At 36.7% G+C, this 21,118-nt stretch overlaps 1 protein-coding gene across 2 annotated transcripts in view; it reads right to left on the bottom strand.

Annotated features, from left to right (window-relative positions):
- The window catches only part of Ubx (Ultrabithorax), a 682,601-nt gene that overhangs the window by 562,580 nt on the left and 98,903 nt on the right, over positions 1-21,118 (bottom strand). The window contains exon 2 of one of the 2 annotated variants that reach the window (XM_067760249.1): positions 8,392-8,442. The exons of the other annotated variant lie outside the window; for it this stretch is intronic. Coding sequence (XP_067616350.1) covers positions 8,392-8,442 — 51 coding nt within the window. The remainder of the gene's footprint in view (positions 1-8,391; positions 8,443-21,118) is intronic. 2 annotated transcript variants of the gene reach the window in all.

The raw sequence follows: 21,118 nt of genomic DNA, 5'->3' as shown, positions 1-21,118 counted from the left end.
AGAACTATATGAGCTGATAACCTGATAAGATCCCCAAGTGATCCCGAAATTATCCAGAAAAAGCCACGAAATGACCCCGGCGCTATCGCGGACGGATCCCGAAAACCATCCAGGAACGCCCGGGAAGGGTCTCCAAAAGTTCCCGAAATAGTCTCAATAAAACCCGAAATGACAACCACACGATTGTAGAGCTATCCAGAGAACCATACAGAAATGATCCCTGAAGGGTGCCAAAGTGATCCCGAAATAGTCCCGAAAAAGTTCCGAAATTACCCTGACGGGCTCCCGGACGGATCTCAAAAACCATCCAGGAAGGGTTCCTAAAGTATCCCGACATAGTCCAGAAAAAGTTCCGAAAAAGTACCGAAATGACCCCGAGGGATCCACGACAGATCGAGAAAACCATAGAGAAATGATTCCGGAAGGTACCCCAAATGATCCCGAAATAGTCCCTAAATGAACCCGACGGGATCCATGACGGATCCCGAAAACCAACCAGACATGATGCCAAAAGGGACCCCATATGATCCCGATAAAGTCCCGAAATAACCCCGACGGGATCCCGAAAACAATCCAGAAATGATTTCGGAAGGGACCCCAAATGATCCCGCAAAAGTCCCGAAATGACCACGACGGGATCAAGGACGGATACCGAAAACTTTCCAGGAATGATGCCGGTAGGTACCCCAAATGATCCCGAAATGAACCCGACGGGATCCATGACGGATCCGGAAAACTGTCATTAAATGATGCCGGAAAGGTCTTCAAATGATCCCCTAATAGTCCCGAAATTACCTTGACGGGATCCCGGTCGGATCCCGAGAACCATCCAGAAATGATGCCGAAAGGGTCCCCAAATGATCCCGTATTAGTCGAGAAAAAGTTCCGAAATGACCCCGAAGGGATACCGGACGGATCCCGAAAACCATCCAGAAATGATGACGGAAGATACCCCAAATGATCCCGAAATAGCCCCGTAGTGATCCCGGAAATCATCAAGAATTTATCTCTCAAAGGTACGCAAATGATCCCGAAAATACCCCGACGGGATGCCGGACGGATCCCGAAACCCATCCAGAAATGATGCTGGAAGGGTCCCCAAATAATCGCGAATTGGTCCCGAAATTATCCCGGAATAGTCCCGAAAATGTCCCAAAATAACCCCGAAAGGATCCCGGACGGATACCGAAAAATATACAGAAATGATCCCGGAAGGGTCCCAAAATGATCCCGAAATAGTCCCTAAAAAGTCCCGAAATTACCCCGGCGGGATCCCGGACGGATCCCGAAAACCATCCAGAAATGATCCCGGAAGGGTTTCGATATGACCCTAACAACATTACAAATAAGGTGAAGCTAATTATGAAACCATGTTAATAAGGCAGCAGGCGCGTTGGAGCGAATGAAGAGTTACATAGAAACATACAGGTAAAGCTAATAAAAGCGTACTAATAAAAACAATTGAAGGAGGGCGGATGGCGGGAGGAGAAGGAGAAGACCACTGATCGTTTTTCCAAAATTGTTTAGATCTCGATCTGAATGTGCCAGATACCAAAACTATTGATTTGGAGAAAATGTATATTGAGTTATAACAATTTATAGATTTAACACCAGAGGAGGGAAAGAAGGGGGAGGGGTGCGGAGGGTGTCACTGCTCACTTTGTAAGCCCTCCACATATTTGGCCAATTGAGTCTGTAATATTGGTGAAAGCCAGTATAAGTAAAGTTATAATGTGTAAAAATTATTAAAAAGTAATTGTTCGAAGGGGTCGTGGGATCCCCACCCCCTTTTCCATGCTCGAAAAACTTTCGCTAGTAGACTATTGTCTGTGTCCCAAATTTCATCAAAATCCGTGTAGCCGTTCTGGCGTGATTCAGTCACAAAGACATAAAATATAATAATTAAATTATAACTGTTCCTAGGGGGCGGGGACCTACCCCTTTTAAAAAAAATATAGCTAGTAGATCCTTCTAGACTATTGGCTATACGTGTGCACAATTTAATCCAAATCGGTCCAGCCGTTCTTGCGTGATTGAGTCACAAAGACAAATGTCTGGACAAACATCCAAACATCTGAACATCTAAACATCCAAACTTCTCATTTATAATATATATACTAGCCTTTACCCGCGGCCTCGTCGGCAAGGAGAAAATAAATTATATGTGCTATTCACGTTAGCGTACTTATCAAGTTATCTGTTTAAAAATAATTTTTGTCTAATGTATTTTATTTTTGTAATTAAGTAAAAAAAAGAACTAAATGAGAAGATAAGCTGAAAGGCACGCTTTCATGAATAGTACAATACAGTTTTTTTGAATTAAAAAAAAAAAATTTTGTTTTTAAATAAAATTAACTGATATGAAAGGGGTCAAAGAATTACTACTCATAGAACAAAGAAGTGAAACTGCAATTAGCTAAAACCAAAGAGAATTTTTTAGATGAAAATAGTGTTGCTTTTTCGGGTATTTAGTTGGTTAAAATATTACAAAAAGTGTAATTATGGTTATGACAGTTCGTTACACGATTCATTTAAAAAACTCAAAAATAGAACGAAAAAGCTGTGTTAGATAAAAGATAAACCATACCGAATTTTAATTACGAATAATTAGCAGCAAATCCACGGCCATAAAAGCTCATAATTTATAAAGGTATGTGTGCTGAAGTACCTGTTGCAAAGAGACCTAAGATGATCCCGGAAGGGTCCCAGGATGATACTAAACTTCCCGAACAGATCGCGAAAATCATCCAGAAATTAACCAGGAGGGGTCCCAAAATGATTCCGAAATAGTCCCGAAAAGTTGCGAAATAACCCTGATGGGATCCCGAACGGATCCCGATACCCATCCAGAAATGATGCCGAGAGGGTACCCATATGATCCCGTAATAATACAGAAAAAGTCACGAAATGACCCCTAAAGGGTCCCCAAATGATCCCCTAATAGTCCCGAAATTACCCTGACGGGATCCCGGACGGATCCCGAAAACCATTCAGAAATGATGCCGGAAGGGACCCCAAATTATCCCGAAAAAGTCCCGAAATGATCGCGATGGGATCCGAACGGTACCAAAAACCATTCAAATGAGATCCCGGTAGGTACCCTAAATGATCCCGAAATAGTCCCGAAATGACCTCGTCGGGATGCCCGACGGATCCCGGAAACTATGCAGAAATGGTGCCGCAAAGGTCCTCAAATGATCCCCTATTAATCCGAAATGATCCCGGACGGATCCGAAAACCATCCAGAAATGATGCCGAAAGGGTCCCCAAATAATCTCGTATTAGTCCAGAAAAGGTCCCGAAATGACCCCGGCGGGATCCCGGACGAATCTCGAAACCATCCAAAAATGATCCCGGAAGGGTCTCGATATGACCCCACGGGAGTACAAATAAGGCGAAGCTTATTGTAGAACCATTTTAATAAGGCAGCAGGCGCGTTGGAGCGAATGAAGAGTTACAAAGAAACATACAGGTATAGCTAATAAAAGCGTGCTAATAAAAACAATTGAAGGAGGGCGAATGGCGGGAGGAGAAGTACCGCTGCTCATTTTTCCAAAATTGTTTAGATCTCGATCTGTATGTGCCAGATACCAAAAACTATTGATTTAGGAGAAAATTTATATTGAGTTATAACAATTTTATATATTTTACATCAGAGGGGGAGAGAAATGGGGGGGGGGCGGAGGGTGTCACTGCTCACTTTGTAAGCCGTCGACTTATTTGACCCATTGAGTCTGTGATATTCGTAAAGGCCAGTATACGTAAAGTTATAATGTGTAAAAATTATTAAAAGGTAATTGCTCGAAGGGGTCGTGGGACCTCCGCCCCTCTTTCCATGTTCGAAAAACCCAAATTTCATCAAAATCCGTGTAGCCTTTCTGGCGTGATTCAGTCGCAAAAACTAAAAAATATAATAATTAAATTATAACTGTTCCTAGGGGGCGGGGACCTTCCCCCTTTTCAAAAATATATAGCTATTAGATCCTTCTAGACTATTGGCTACATGTGTGCCAAATTTCATTCACATCCGTCCAGCCGTTCTTGCGTAATTGAGTCACAAAAACTAACGTCTGGACAAACATCCAAACATCCAAACCTTCCCATTTATAATATATATTAGATTAGATACCCTGTTTTCCCAACAATGTGGAAGAAATCTTTTCTTATCCTGCTCCATAAAAATGGAATCAGGTCTACAATAGAAAACTACCGGGGCATAGCAAAGTTATCCGCTATCCCAAAGTTATTTGAAGCTATTTTTACCCACCACCTAGCGTTCTCTATTTCCCCCATAATTGCAAGCTCGCAACATGGATTCTGTAAGGGCAAATCAACTATCACCAATTCACTGGAATTTACCACTCACGTTTCTAATGGATTTAGAAAAAGCCTTCACACCGATGTAATTTACACCGAATTCAGTAAAGCTTTCGACAAAGTATCTCACCCATTACTTATTTATAAGTTCGGTCAACTTGGTTTTCAACCCCTCTTATATGTTGGATTTCTTCGTACCTCGGTAATCGTACGTAAAAAGTAATCTTTAAAAATACTTTCTGGGGCCATCAATGTTTCTTCTGGTGTTCCTCAGGGCAGCCATCTTGGTCCGATTATATTCTTGTTGTTCATAAACAATCTATCCAATACAATGAAATATTCAAAAATCTTGATGTACGCTGACGATGTAAAACTTTTCAAATCATTTTCTCGGAGAATTTCGCCGCCAGCTTCATATACAATTATCAACTATATTCTAGAAATTGTAAATAATTTTGTTGACTTGGGAGTCATGATGGATTCCAAACTTAGTTTCAACCTTCATATTAATGCTACAGTGAATAAAGGCAAAGGTGTTTTTGCATTTGTTAAACGGTGGTCAAAAGAATTTAACGACCCTTATGTACAAATATCACGGTGTAAAAACAAATGTTGAAGGAACCAAAAGATTCTTTGATTGATTGACTGGCTTTACGGATTAGAATAACCAATTTTTCTTGTATCTAGCAGCAAAAATGTTAAATTATAGAACAGCTTATTCGTATCTAATGTGATAGGTACTTTAGCGAACTTGAAACCCTGTTGCGGGGATGGACAACTATTAAGCACGGTGAGATAAAGTAGTCCCAGATGTCATAACCCAGAGTTTTTATTTGGGTATATTACACTGCAGTCGGAAAAAAACTTTTGTAAAAAAAAACATTAGTGCAGATCTTAGTAATACTCGAACTATGTTTTTTATTTTGGGCATTACAGTAAAACATTAAATTAAAAGTTTGAAATTATTGTGTATATCTCCGAATTAGATATGTTTATTAACCTGGGTCGATTTGTATGGACGAAAGTTAGCCTATATCAAGCCATCGATTTTTCAATAGGATTTGGGCTCAGGAAAAAAAGTTCCACTACGCATAGCCAAAAAAATTGATTTTTGAGCCTACAAAAAAAAAATCGATTTTTCGACCATAATTCTTCTAAATATCCATAAAAGAAATTTTTTATTTTTTTTTTCAAAAAACTGCATTTACCAATTTTGCATTTGCCAATTGACACGAAAAAAAAATACATAAAAAATGATTTGGAGCCTTGAAAATGAAAAAATGCATAAAAAATCAAAAAAATCGTTGAAATTTTGCAGGCTCAAAAATTATTTTTTTTCCTGAGCCCGAATCCTATCGAAAAATCGATGGCGCGATATAGGTTAATAAATCGACACAGTCTAATGTTTATGGTTTGATTTAGGTCTTAGGGGTACAAATATAACTTGTCCGATTTTATAAAGTTGGATTTAGTCTCCTCAAGATGTCCTAAAATGCAAGGGTAGCATGTAAAAATATTAAAACCTCCGTCCATCCGGGTTTATCTTATACTGATCGTATTTTTTGCAGGGGTAAAGTGCACGTATGTATCTATTTAAATACGTATGTATGTATTTAGATGCACCAGCGATGATCAGGACAAACAAAAACAGATCAAAGGTGACAGCAATAAGATAACAATTTCTGGATAATAATACCAAAACACGCCTTTCTGGCTACCAACCCTTTGTATACGAGTATATCCTTCTTTTTGCCAAGTTGACAAAAACGGAAATATAGACAGTTGCTTGTTACATTACTGTTACATCCGTTTTAATAAAATTGTGTCAATAAATACTAGTGGTAAAGGTGAATTAAATGTTCTTGTGCGGCGAACTTGTATTTACGCACACATATCTACATTTTTTCGAACCTTTTTTCGCTGAAAAAATGGTACATTAATACAAAATTATCACTTATACTATGTTCAAACAGAAAAATAAATTGAGGCTATTTCGATTTAAATTGAGTGGTGTTCATACAACTCTATTTAGCTTACACAATAGTAATTTGATAGCTGGTTGGCTCATCTCTACAGTAACAACATATCTTTGTTGAGACTGTCAAAATGTGAGTGTTGGTATTAGGTGAATGGAATGGAATGAAAATATGAAACTTTGAAATTTTTGTGTGTTGTAAGAAAATGTGTTCAATGTTTTGGTTTCATTTTGATTTTGCCATCTTCTTTTGACAATACCTACTCCAGTGAAATGAAAGACATAAAATCAGCTGATGAGATGAGACAACCATATAGTTCAGCCATGCGTAACTGACGTTTAAATATACTCAATAAACACACTTTACAATGTTGCATTTGCAGTTTGAAACAATTTATTATGCAATTTTTTTTAAATTGGCAATTTATCATTACAATTTATTATATGACAAATTGCGTAATAAATTGCACAAACAGTATAAATTGCCAATTTGGTGTGTGTTTGAACCTAGTATTAGATTTACTAGCAATTATAACAGACTGTTATGATTTAACAGTCGCAAAAATTTGTGAAACCTTCAACTCTGAAAACTCATGGAGAATACATTTCCACTTGTAACAAATTGCGTATAAAAATGTCATGTTTCAGGAAAAAACTTCCTGCAAACTTTTCGTTTGCATAAGATTTTTATACTTTTTCTCGCCCGTTCCTCTCTTAAATCGCGCCGAACAACATCAAAAACTTTGAAAGAAGTGTTTCTAATAAGAAAAATGTTTTTTAAAGCTGGGTCGCCATTGTCAGCGGTTTGCCAAACACTCCTAGTATATTTTTGCCATGAAGAGCTTCTTAGTGAACTCGTCTGCCTTGCACTGCCTTGCAGCTGCCATTTGGAGTCAGCGTTAAACGTGCAGGTCTCATCCCGCCAATTTGTTGGAAAAACTAAAAAGTTTTAAGTGGTATTTTGATTGCCATGCAGAGAAAAAACAAAAATTTTACTTTGTGGTAAAATGTCTTCTTCGGTATATCTCGGTGTGAAATCTATTGACACTGAAACTTAATCAGTAGAGCAGTTAGAAGTTTACAATTAAGTTTGGAATGCTCGTGGTATGCATTTTATGCAGTAGACATGCTTTTCTTACAATTCCAGGACGCTTTTTCCGTAGACTCAAAATATTTTAGAGCTTAAAGAAAAACGATATGGGGTGCAACAAAAATCCTCGTCTAATGAGATAATGGCACCTGATTGGTGCACTCAATTGACGGTGGTAAAGATTAAAAAACAACAAACAGTAGAAAAGAGGTATAAATAGAAACTTGCTAAACTTGAAAACGCTAAACGTCAAGCCTTCAATGTGTGGATCGCTGATGATAAATCGTCATGTGTTTTGAAATAGTCGGCTATACGGTCTATGAACTTTGTTTTTTTCTAATTTACTCGTTTTCTATGTATAATAATTTAATACAATATAACTTGTAAAATATACATTTTACAAAAATAAGAAACTTGGTCTTGAAGACAACAAATTAATATAATAATTATTTGCAGACCAGTAAAATCAAACATAACATCAAAATAATTATTTTCTAAAAAATTTAAAGTTTAAAAATTAAATTTTTTGTACTAGACATACATATGTGTTGCACGGGACACGTACGAAATTGAAAAAATTGCGCTGTGGTTATCTGAAGCATTGTAAATGCATGTAAATTTACTCCCATTTGCTTATATAAAGTTAAATGTATATATTCCAGGGGTATTCCCTGAAATAAAAATTCTGAATTTTTTCGGATATCTAATACTTTGGATTGAAACTAATGGTTGTTGAAAGATCTAAGGTTGGTGCGTATGTGGTTGTTATATTAATTTTCAATCCGTCTACTTCGCCACATTAAGGTATGATATAATTAAAATATATTAGTATTAAAAAGTTATAATGAGAACTATTAAAAAATGGGCCAAAATTTAATATTTTTCATGGAATGGTCGATGTATTTAAATAAGATAAAAACTCACATAAAATATTCATACAAATACCAAACCAAATCAAAAATGGATAAAGAAAGCAACCAAAGAATAAACAAAAAGAAAATATTCTTACCCATTTCTGTTGATATTCCGCCGTATTGTGTTAAATCAGATCGTATCTTACCTGAAAAAATTACAGTAAGTAATATGTATTAAAATAAAAATACCTAGGTAATAAAGATAATAAATTTAGTATATTTTTGCTAAAATTGCAATACCGCGTTGCAGGTATTCTGGAGTTGTGTATCTCGAGAAAACCAGAAACTTATAGAAATATAAGAAATATCATATTTTAAGTTTATTTGTACAAGTTCGAGTATTTATATATCTGTGGCTTTCCGGCATAACCGAAACCGTATTTGTAATAATAGTTCTCCTAGTTTTCCTTTCCTTTCCCCCCACACAACGCCTGCGCTTACATTCTACCTTTATCCCCCACAAGACTACGCTTAAGCTTACGCTTACATTGAGGATTCCCCCATACCGTGAGAAACTATGTAGATATGTTTACACATCAAAAATGTTTATTGGGTTATTAATAAATACATAAGAGCATATATGCTTTATACATATATGCATTATAGCTCCAAAATTTTTAAGCTTCGAAATTGTTTGCTCTCCTCTGTGTTTACACGACAAACGTGTAAAATGTAAACAACGGAATTGCCGCCACAAGTGCATTGCGGAGCACTCATAAAAAATAAAAGGCTGGATGTGTAATCAAAAGTGTGCTAAGTTAAAGCACTGCGGCGCACAGTTTAAAAATTTGATTTAATAGCCATGATAGACCACGTTTGTATTTAAATATGCTTTGCTGTCTCCGGCGCCAAAAGAAGGCTGTTCGTTGGCTACCAGTTGCCGACTTCTACCTGTCAGCTGAACTGATTGGGGAGAAATGGGAAAAAGTGCCAAAAGATGGAACTAACTTTTTTGAGAAAACACTAAGTTTAAACTGTAACCTTTTTTGCTGAAATTAAACCACAAGGAAACTTTTTTCATCAGAATGATTAAAAGATCATATTATATTATATACTATAATATTAATATTTGATTGAATAAATAGATGAAAACAGGTATTTTTGACGATTTTTTCAATTTCTTCCAAAGGTGCTTTCCTGCATACTTTATATTTAGCTGCAGCATTTTTGACAGATAGCTCTTAGAAAATTATGTCAAAAAGCTACAACTACATAAATTGAAAACCATTATTAATAAACAATAAAATGGGAAGACTATTTTTTTAGTAGCTTAGTAACTAAACTAAAGATTAAATATAAATATTTGTTTTAATTTCTTTCGCTTTTATAATTGATTACGAGTGAAAAATGAATTATTTTTTCTAAAGCGTTTACCACGCAAAATGTCAGCACATCTATCTCGGTATCAGAATCAACAGAGAAAACAATGCCAGCTTAGCAATCAAAAGGAGAATAATTGGCAAAGAGTACTACTTTGGACTGAGAAGTAAATGGGAAAGTTTTGGAGTATAAGGGAGAAAATTCTCCGAATATTTGTAGCCCTGATGGTGATGAGAGCGGAGCTCACATGATCAGCTGTAGGAACTTAATGCAGGCATGAGCATATTGCAAGGAATAAAAGACCAAGAGCTCCCTGTCTAGTCTTGTTATGATAATTGATGAAGAAATCTGTTCCGTAAAGTATTCCTATTGTCACTAGTCCTCAAAAACAGAGAAAAAAGGATACCTCCATTGCGTTGTAAGGCCAGGGGATGAGGTCTGACCTTATAAAATGTCAAATAAAAATATTTGATAAATAAAGACTACTAACAACTTTTATATAAAAGGGCCAAAGTTAGGTAACACGTTACTCAAAATCCCATTTTAAATGAAGTAGTTGAAGTCAACAGGAAATTGAACGCTTTTAGTTGAATCGATTTTTTTACAATGGCTAATGCTAAGCTTCGAAATCCAAAGTCATTATTTAAGGGCATATTTTATGCTGCTTTCTTCACTATATATAAAGGTACTCTTAAATCTCTAGGACCATATTAAGTCTTGTTTAGACTAATTTGATGTCCTTCAGAAAATTTTAGTTATGAAGTGGTATTTTTTCGAACTAGTTTGATTGTTTTAATGCAGGGTAACATCTTCATTTATAGTTCCATCATAAATTTATAACCATTCATAACAAAGCTGCGGCTGCTTTTGATTTAAGGAAGTGTTTTTATAAATTGATCAAAAGCATCATCGTTTCAATGAAGGCGCACATTATTTCAACATTTTTGAGCATTTCAATATTTACAAATAAGCTTAACTTTATTGTTTACACATACTTGTTTACAAAAGAGAAATATTTAGGTATTATAATAAAGCATTAGTATAAGCAATTCAAAAAAATACATTGCTTTCTTTTATATAAATTTTCGGAAAGCTTACTGAGGTCTATTTTGCACACAGCGAGACGTGGACAGATATGGCCTGCATCTAGCGGATACACATGGTGTATTTATTTGGGTCGACAATTAAGATTTCTATCAGCTAAAGATGAGCAATAAAACTCTTCAAGAAGTTTGTGCGCTACTACATACATACCAGTATATATGTATGTGTCTACCATAGGCTTAACGCAAGGGGAAGTGTAGATATGTCAACCAGCACAGCAACGTACTCGTACAACACGTTGTGGAAGAATATCTATCCTTCATTGGACTTAAGCAATTATTGCTTATGAACACAGGTATGTGTGAGATTGACTAAAACCCACACAAACAGCTGGCCACATCTTTGCCTACGTTTTGAAAAGCAGACTTACTACGAAGGTTAGGTGAGGTTGAATTGACCGGTCAATAAAGACCTCACATAGACTGAACGAGTCCATAGTGTTACCATAATTTGTTTGAAGAACAAACGGAAGAACCCCAACCGGTTACTAGGCAATGTTCTGTTAGTATGCCCATCATGAGCCTTAAGTCTTCTCTCTTCAGAGTCTTCAGAGATATGAGCCAATTTCTGAGTCTAATATCGTAGGCTTTGAACATGATCTTACAAATTTTGCAGCCCCACGCTTTTTTTCCACGGCATTCCTGCTTGATCATATACAATTTCTGTCTCCTTTTAATTTCTCTCAAACGGATTGGGACGTTTACCGTCGATTAAGCAAGTGCTGCGCCCCCTTTGCCAAATCATTGGCCTTTTTGCTACCTTCTATCCCATTGTGGCCGGGAACCCATTATAGATCCGGCCCGAGTAAAGTTTTTGCAATGTATGTTTTCATTCCAGAACACTTCGTGATAAAGAACTGTCTGAGATTATTGCCTTAAACTCCGCTGGCTATCAACACATATATTGAGTTCATTCTGTTTTCTTCGCCGCTATAATTCCCGCCTGAAAGACTATGCAGTAATCTGGAAGCCAGTAGGATCTACTTATTTTTGGATCGACAGTGTAAACAGCAGACCCGATCCCTTCCATTAATTCGGAACCATCCGTGTACACATGTATAGTATGTTCTACCATTTCTGCACCCTGGCACCAATCCTTCGGCTCAATTGTGGCCGAAGCTCAGGCACACGACCATAAATTCCGTTTGGCCGATATTAGATATCGCAGTTTCTACGGCGATATGTTTTAAAATTAAATATCCAGGCGGGATGCGTACAATGGGGTGCAATGCTGCTGTAAAACATCAGAGGCGGTCGATCTAGTCCATGAACATTGGATAGTTGGCACCAGGGTCTGTGAGCTCAAATCTGAGGAGTACCAGCTGGTGACACCGCCCGTTATAGGTAGAATCAGATCATTCAATCTGATCAAGAAAACTCTGTCTCATATTATACTGCCTCTTTTTAGTGATGAAGCCTTTACCTGCATTAGCCTTGAGCTGCAGGATTTCACTTCCAAGCTTATGTCCACGTACCTTGCGCATGACCACCCCATTTATGCCCAGGATCGGCTAAGCAAAGCGGTAAGGAAAGCCCCTCCCAAAGGGCTCCCTATAATAATTGGGGTCGATGCCAATACGCACTACCTCGCATTGGGCTCCTTTCGACTTTATTATCAGTAACAACCTTTGTATATGCAACTCTGGGGACAAGCCAACTTTTGTCACATCGAATTGGACGGAAGTTCTTGAGGGGTAAAATGAAACCCTATTGGTGGACCCCCGAAATCTCCAATCAGCGGGAAAAAGCAGAAACTCTTTAACCGGACTAAGCAGGCAGGGATCTGGTCATCCAACAGGGACGACTTAAAATCTTTTCAGAAATTAATCCAGAGAGCCAAAATGGAATCCTAGAAGAAATTCACAAATAACATTGAAGAATTCTCTGAAAACCACACACCTCCTAGTTGTATTCGTACAGCTAAGAGACACTGAACTAAATCAGTGCTCACTTTCCAGGCTGCACCTCTCAACCATACCTCTCGTACCCGCAATATAAACCTAGAGCGTCTAGACACTTGGACCATATTGTCAACAAAAAAGGAGTTATTTGGGCAATCAAGGACTTTAAACCCTAAAGTTCTCCAGGATTGGATGGAATATTCCCCGCTGAACTGCAAGCGACCTTATAAGCCCGCTACTAGCTTAAATCTTCAAAGCATGCCTTAACTTGACCTGTAACCCCACGAAATGGACCAGGACTAAGGTGGTCTTCATATCCAAAGGAAGCAGGACATCCTGCAATAACCCTAAGGACCTCAGACGAACAAGTCTGACCTCTTTCCTCCAAAAAGTTCTAGAGAGACTGCTAGATAGCTACATCAGGAGATCGGCAACTCCCGCGCTAATCTCCAACAGTCAGTATGCTTATTCTAAAGGCAAGTGCGTAGAGACAACTCTCCACACTATGACCTCAAGATAGAGAAGGGGCTTGCCTTCAAAGAATTTACGCTCGTCGTTTCTCTCGAAATGGAAGGGGCCTTTAACAAAGTTCTTCCAACAGCGGTTAAGAACTCGCTATATTCGCTGGGAGTGGAAGAGCCCCTTGTTAAATAAATATAGTAAAGTACGACAGTAAAAATTCTATTACAATTTTTATTCAATTGTTTTGTAATCCCTCTGTAATACTATACATGCCGGAAATCCAACAAAAATCTACCAATGGGATTATTTTTATGACAAAAACTTTTTCTTGTAAAAATGAGCGGAATCGATCGGAAACCACACCCACCTTTATACCTAGCTTTCCGTATGTCCTCTCTACCGTCCGCTAGCACGATAACCTGAGAAAAAATATGAAATATCTTCACCAAATTTAGTACACGGGCGTATACATATTTTATATGTGTACTCAACATATGTATGAGAGCACGCAAATCTAAATATATAATAAATAATAGTTTAAAAAAACACCCTTTTATACCAAACCGAACTAAAAAATAGAAAATAATTTTCAATTAAAAAGAGTTTATATAACAGTAGTAGAAGGTCAAACAATCGTTTATAGCTAATCACCTCAAAATAAAATTATAATAAAATTTAAGTTATTAACAGAATAATTTAATTCAGAGTGGGGTGCATTTGACTACATTTCATATGATGTATATTGGAACGATTTTCCGTCATCCCTTGTCAAATTTGGTTTTGAGACAAACCGGTTTCGGCGTTGTGCCATCATCAGTGTCGATTTTCGTTCTGATCTGTTGTTTTCGTTTGTCCTGTATTTATAGTTCGTAGGTATATGAACAGGTATTGTCAAATTGATGCTTGTGTATATTTAGTTATGTGTATGTGCTGTGTGTTCATTCAGAGCCGAGGGTGGTTTACTAATCGATTTGTGTGGCTGACTGGGGTAGGTAGAAATATGTGATTTTAGTCGTTTGACCTTCTTTGTCGGTTTTTTGTTTTGTGTTTATTTGTTGTTGTGTGTTTGTCTGTTGTACCTGTTTGATTAAGTTGTTTCCTGTAAACAAGTTTTAAATGCTCGAATATTGTGTCAGAAATTGTGTTTATATGTTCGTTTATTATTCTACCGTCGAAAGTTTTCTGTTTGTAGATTTCCATGTTTTCGAGTACGTTGAGACGTCGGCCTATTGCTTGTATGTGAAGAACCCTAACTGCTTTATTGATGTTTGCTGGGGAACATTCATTCTCGACCATGTGATTCGCGAAGTTAGACTCGGGTATAATGTTTGGATTCCGTATTTTTTTTTTGTAATCTCTAATATGTTCTCTGAACCTCGTTCTTATTTGCCGTCTTGTTTGTCCTATGTAACTATGCTGGCATCCGCAGGTAAGCTTGTATACGCCGTGGCTGCTAAACGGATCCTCTGAGTTAATGTTAGTTCTTAGTTTTCGCCCTAGATTGTTCGATGTTTTGAATGCTGTGTTAATGTTGTATTTTTTAAAGAAGTTTGCCAATTTATATGTTGCTTTCCCAGTATATGTCATAGTCGTCCAGCTATTATTTTCCTTTTCATTATTTCTTTTTGGTTCTCCATTTGTCCTTCTGAGCTTATCTACTAGTGCTTGTTTATATCCGTTGTTTGCGGCGATATTATATATGACCTCAAGTTCTCTCTTATATGCCTCTTGTGTAAGAGGTGTTCTTTCAAGTCTATGTACCAAGTGCCTTAATGCTGCATTTTTATGCAGTTGAGGGTGATTTGAGGTATTGTGTATTATTGTGTCGGTGGCCGTTGACTTTCTATATATGTCATAATTAAATCTTTTGGCTTCTTTATCAATATTTATCGCGAGGTCTAGATAGCTGATTCCTCCGTCTTTTTCGGTTTCCATTGTAAATTTTATATTTCCGTGCTGCTTGTTGAGGTACTCCAGTACAAGCTCTTCGTTATTAGTAGTTAAAACGTATATTATGTCATCCACGTATCTAGCATAAAATGACACGCCTAATTTGGACTTCAGCTCCTGTACGTACTTTTCTTCCAGATTTTGCATGAACACTTCCATAAGAATTGCTGTTGTGGGCTTCCCATTCCAAGACCGTTTGTTTGTCTATATATTTTATTGTTGAATTGAAAATAGTTTTGACGTAAAGTGGTTTTTGGCGTATTTGTGATTTGCATACTTTTCACTTTGTTTTTTGTGTTATGAACTATGGTTGAGCTAACTATGTCCAAAGTCTCCGATAGTGGTATAGATGGGTATAAATCTTTATGTCAAAAGATACCGATTTGCTGTTTCTTGTTAGCTCTACGGTCTCGAGTCTCTCTATTAGTTCTGTTGTGTTAGCTATTGCATATTCGTTCCTTAGCTCAAGAGTATCTATCAATATCGTTTTTAAATATTTGGACAGTTTGTAACATGGTGCCAATTTAAAATTAATGATGGGCCTCATTGGCGTGTGGATTTTTGGCAGCGCAACCAGTGGAGGAGCCGAAGGATTCATTTGGACCAATCTATGTGCCATGTTAGAATCAACTATATTGGTTGCATTTTTTATAGCAACTTTGATTTGTTTTTGGTATTCATCTGTGGGATCCTCTCTCATTCTGCGACATTTCATTTCCTCTATGAGATCCTCGGTTTTGGATATATATAGCTCTTTTTCGATTAGCACAGTGGTGTTTCCTTTGTCCGCTTTCGTTGTGACAATATTGTTTTTCCTTAGTTTATGCCGTAGATTCTTTATTGGTTTCTCCTCTGTATTCGGTTTTTGTCCTTCCTGTGCTTTCACCTCCTTTTTTATGATTTCCCTGCACATGTGTCTTGCGTGCTCCTGTTCTTCCTGTGGTATCAATGATATTGCGATCTCCGCATCTACAATCGCTTGCTCCGTTTTTCTTACTGTATTCTGGTCCATGATATTGTGCTTCAGGCCCTTTTCGAGAAGTTGTGCCTCTTCTTTGGTAATGGCCACTGTTGTGAGGTTAACGAACTTGTCATGAAACTGGTGAGTGTTTTGGTTACCCTCTCGCCGTCCTGCCAGCTTGTCCAATTTTCGGTTCAGCGGCCTGTATTTTTGTTGTAGTTCTTGATCGACCTCTGTCTTAATGTGGTCGGAACATTCCATTAATGCAGTCGTAGGTAGTTGTTCTGCCAATCTTAAATGGATAAATAATAACTCGGCATTTATCTCATCCTTCTTCGAGTATAAGCTTTCCAACTCATATTTTAAAAAATCCTTTTTCGCTTTTCATACCTTTCCTCTCAGATAGTTGCCAATAGAATGATTGTAACATTCAATATCAAGCACCCCACGCTTTTTACTGTGAATTAAATTATTCTGTTAATAACTTAAATTTTATTATAATTTTATTTTGAGGTGATTAACTAGAAACAATTGTTTGACCTTCTACTACTGTTATATAAACTCTTTTTGATTGAAAATTATTTTCTATTTTTTAGATCGGTTTGGTATAAAAGCGTGTTTTTTTAAACTATTATTTATTTTTAATTTTTTAGTTCAAGTAATTTTAAAAGTTTTAGTCGAGAGTGATGAAACCTCGAAACGCCAGTGGTCCATGGATGAATCCAACCCCACGGCACCGAAAAGGGCCAAGACGCAGGGAGGCTGGACGCGGTCTTTCGCCGAAATTGTCAAGGGTCGGCAAATTATTGGCATTATAGATGAGAGCAGCGAAGATGGCAGGATCCCGAAACAACAGTGGAAGTGGATCGAGGCCGCGCTCGCTACGGTGCATTCAAAGTGGAAATAAGGCCAATTGACCTTATGGCCGTTGACCTTATGTCACCACACATTCACATTAATGCATTGTCATCGAGCCTTGATACGTGTGCAAAGTTCAATCAAACTTATGGCCATCCAAAGTGGTAATAAGGCCAATTGACCTTATGGTCGTTGACCTTATGTCACCACACCATCACATTAATGCATTGTCATCGAGCCTTGATACGTGTGCAAAGCTTCAATCAAACTTGTTTCCATTCAAAATGGTAATAAGGCCCATTGACTTTATGGCCGTTGACCTTATGTCACCACACCATCACATATTCGACCAACGTGTATTTTTTTCAACTCAGTCTATGCATCAAGTGTTGGAAATATAGCAAACTGGTCTAACTTACTTAACTTTTTCTTTAAAATTTTGAATTTGATCTAAGACTTTGTACTTTTTGATTGTATTTTCTTAAATTTTCTACAAACTTTTCACATGTAATTATAACGTTTTGGTATGGAGCTCCTTAAACAAAAATATAAAAATTATGTAAAATCATATGAAATTGACATAGAATCATGGTGAAATTACTTGAAATTGAATTGAAAAATAGGTTTTTCCACACCACCCGGAAGGTCCCCGTTGGCGCGATACCGAATTTAGTTTTGGGAACTCGGTTCCCCAGTAGGCCTATATCACCCATATACACATATCGCCCATTTACGTCAATAGTGTCATAATTCAAAAAACACGAACTTTTAGTTAAAAATTAAGAAATTTGCTAAAGGAATTTAGCCTATTTCACGCCACCGGTTTAAGTTGGTATAAATACATATCTAATATGTAAGTGTGACACAAAACAAAAATTTCGAGTAAAATAGAGAATACCTTCATAAAAAATAAAATAAAAAAATTATGTAATGAGAAAGAAGGCAGAGTTTACTAAAAAAATGTTTAATTAAAGAAAAAAAAATAAAGTACTTAAATTGCGAAAAATTAAGTGAAGTGAACAGACAGTTCCATATAAAAACGCAATAAGTGCTCTTATACTTTTTTCCGGGTTTTAATGTGATCATTGTGGAACTATGAAGATTCTAATATTCGGATATTTAATGTTGGGATCCCATTGAGATCTATGTACGTAATTAATTTGTATTAAATTTGTAAACACTTCATTTCATGAATATATATGACCATATCTACCATAAAATATCGTCTGTGAACAATATAATACTAAGATATAACACAGCAGAATAAATTAGGAAGAAAGGAAAAACAAACAAAAACATTGAAATTATTCATGCAATCATATTTACTAAAATAAAATTGATTTCACTACTTTAAGCGACATAAACCAATTAAGGTTTTGGGATCTAAGCATCTGATTAATGGATATATAATCCAACAAAGTTAGCCTAATAATAAATATAGTGGGTAATATACTGCCTATGCAAGACGGCCGCTATGATGCCGGTTGCCGCTCTGATCTAAAATCAAAAAAGTTTTTGGGAAGTTTTTTTGTTTCGTAATTAGCATAAAAGGCAATATAAAAAATGTAATGTTATATTTTTGTAACTTTTTGCATAACTTGTGCATAAAGGTTTAGGTCTTTGAAATTCGCATTAGAAAACTTGGATAATTTTTCCCAAAGATGGCGCGCTTGTGCACGATAAAGAATTACGATATCTGTATGAATTTTTCGAATTTACAAAAAAAATTTTCTATTAATTATAAACAAATAGAGTAATATTTGTTAACAAAAATAGGCCTATGTACTGCGGCTGATCAATACGAATCGATTCAAATAACTTTTATATTATTTTACGTATGCTAAGTATGCGAAACAGCCTGTCAATTGATTGTATGGAAATTTTGTTAGCGTATTAATATATAGATTATCAACAAATAAAACAGAAAAAATAACGCAACATTCATTCGATCTCGGGCGTTACAACGTACGCCGGGTAAAGCTAGTATTCTATAAAAATTTAATTCTGTGTGTTTGTTCGCTATGAAAACGTGTTTCCCATACTTCAATCATCACCACATTTAAGCTGTAGGTTCCTTCGATCCAGACGAAAGTTTTTCGTATTTCATATTTTAGAATTAAGAATTTTAAATTTAAATTAGTACAGGATATTTTTCATACCTACTGGTGACTAGGGTCTAGAGATATAGGCCAAAACGTGGATCATGGTAAAACTAAGATGTGTTTTTACATTATGGGTGTCGTATTGAAGCTGTTGATGTGTGCTTTAGTATACAGTAAGTTTTATGCCGCTGGGTGACTAGGGTCTCGAGATATAAGCCAAAACGTCGACCCGGATACACCTAGAATGTGTTTTTACATTATGAGTATCAAATTGAATCTCTTGATGTATGCTTTAGTACAGAGTAAGTTTTACACCGCTGGGTGACTAAGGTCTCGGGATATGAGCCAAAACATGGACCCGGATACGCATAGAATGTGTTTTTGCATTATGGGTATCAAATTGAAGTTGTTGATGTGTGCTTTAGTACAGAGTACGTTTTACACGGCTGGGTGACTAGGGTCTCGAGGTATAGGCCAAAACATGGACCCGGATTTCTCTATAATGTGTATATATTATGGATATCAAATGAAAGCTTTTGCTGAGAGCTTTAAAGTAATTTTCATTGTGATATTCGATTTATTCGCATCAACCTGGCAAAACTGATAAATATGCATGCGAAGCCGAAATAAAGATATGAATTAATAATACCCACATACCTATATACATACGTCCTATTCGATTTGCCTGAAATTTGGTATATACATTTGCCTATATTAGTATTTACAATGCTTGTTTTCGGGAGGGACCAGAGACGGACTGGGACTGGGATTGGGACTAGGACTGGGACTGAGACTGAGACTGATACTCGGAGTGGGACTGGGACTGAGGCTCCGAATAGGACTGGAACAAAATACATACCACCCCCTGGGACTGGCAATAAGAGATAAAGAAGAATGAGAAAAACTTGAGAAAAGAGAGAAGGAGACTGAGAAAGAGATAGAATGAGACGAAGATGGAGAAATTAGGAAAAAGTGTAGAGGGCAGAGTTAGACGGAGAAAGCTTATTAAAATGTATGTAGATAGACCAAATTTAGGGCAGAACAACGTCTGCCGGGTCTGTTAGTAATGTGTAAAAAAAATTATTATTTATTTATTATTTTTTCCATTTTCGAAAAGTGTTAGACAGAAGACTATTGTTTATATGTGTTCTAAATTTCATCCGGATCCGTCAATCTATTCTTGCGTGATTTAGTCAGAAAGACAAACGTCTGGACATCCACACATCTAAACTTTCGCATCTATGCATATTATAAAAATTAAACACTTTTTTTCCTGTCACCGCTTGACGATCAAACGTGTGGACGGATTTTAACCAAACTTACACACAGGCCAGGTACATGGCCGCGCATGGTTCTTATGTACTTTATTTTTGAAATCGGAAAAGGGGGCATAGCACCTCCCATAAAAATGGGATTTTTCATACTCAATATCTTTGGAAGTATTAATCCTAGACTACTGAAATTTGGTAAGGCGTTATGTAAGGTAAGTCCCTATCCCTTTTTGAAAGCGGAAAAGGGGGCGCGGCACCTCCTATACAAATGGGACCTTTCATACTTAATATCTATGCAACTATTAATCCTAGACTACTGAAATTTGGTAAGGCGTTATATAAGGTAAAGTATCCATCCTTATTTGTATCCCTTTTTGAAATCGGAAAAGAGGGCGTGGCACCTCCCATACAAATGGGATCTCATACTCAATATCTATGGAAGTATTAATGTTAGACTACTGAAAATTGGTAAGGCGATATATAAGGTAAATCCCTATCCCCATCCCTGTCCCTATCCATTTCCCTATTGAACAAACATTTAATTTATTTAATTTACAATAAGAAATTTCCTACAAATCACTTATGTATATGTACATAAAATATTTCAAATTGTTTCCAAACAATATTGTTGTATGAATATTTTCGGTTCTATCTGTTCAGCAGGTAGCCGCCTGCGATTTCAAATTAAGAAAACTCATTCACAGACATACATACATATGTACGTAGAAATATTTAAAATTACAAATTTTAAATTGCGCTTTACTTTTTGCAATAGTAAATACAATTTATTTCACGAATTTATTTACGAGCTCATTCTTAAAGTATTTGTGCTGCTACAAACGAGTTTCTTTTAGTGAAAAGTTGTGTATAACAAAGAGCATTTATTTAAGTTTT

This window comes from Eurosta solidaginis, chromosome 1 (genome assembly GCF_040869045.1).
Source record: "Eurosta solidaginis isolate ZX-2024a chromosome 1, ASM4086904v1, whole genome shotgun sequence".
Taxonomy (NCBI): Eukaryota; Metazoa; Arthropoda; class Insecta; order Diptera; family Tephritidae; genus Eurosta; species Eurosta solidaginis.
The sequence above is the reverse complement of the archived record's forward strand: the minus strand, read 5'-3'. Positions and strand labels throughout refer to the sequence as shown.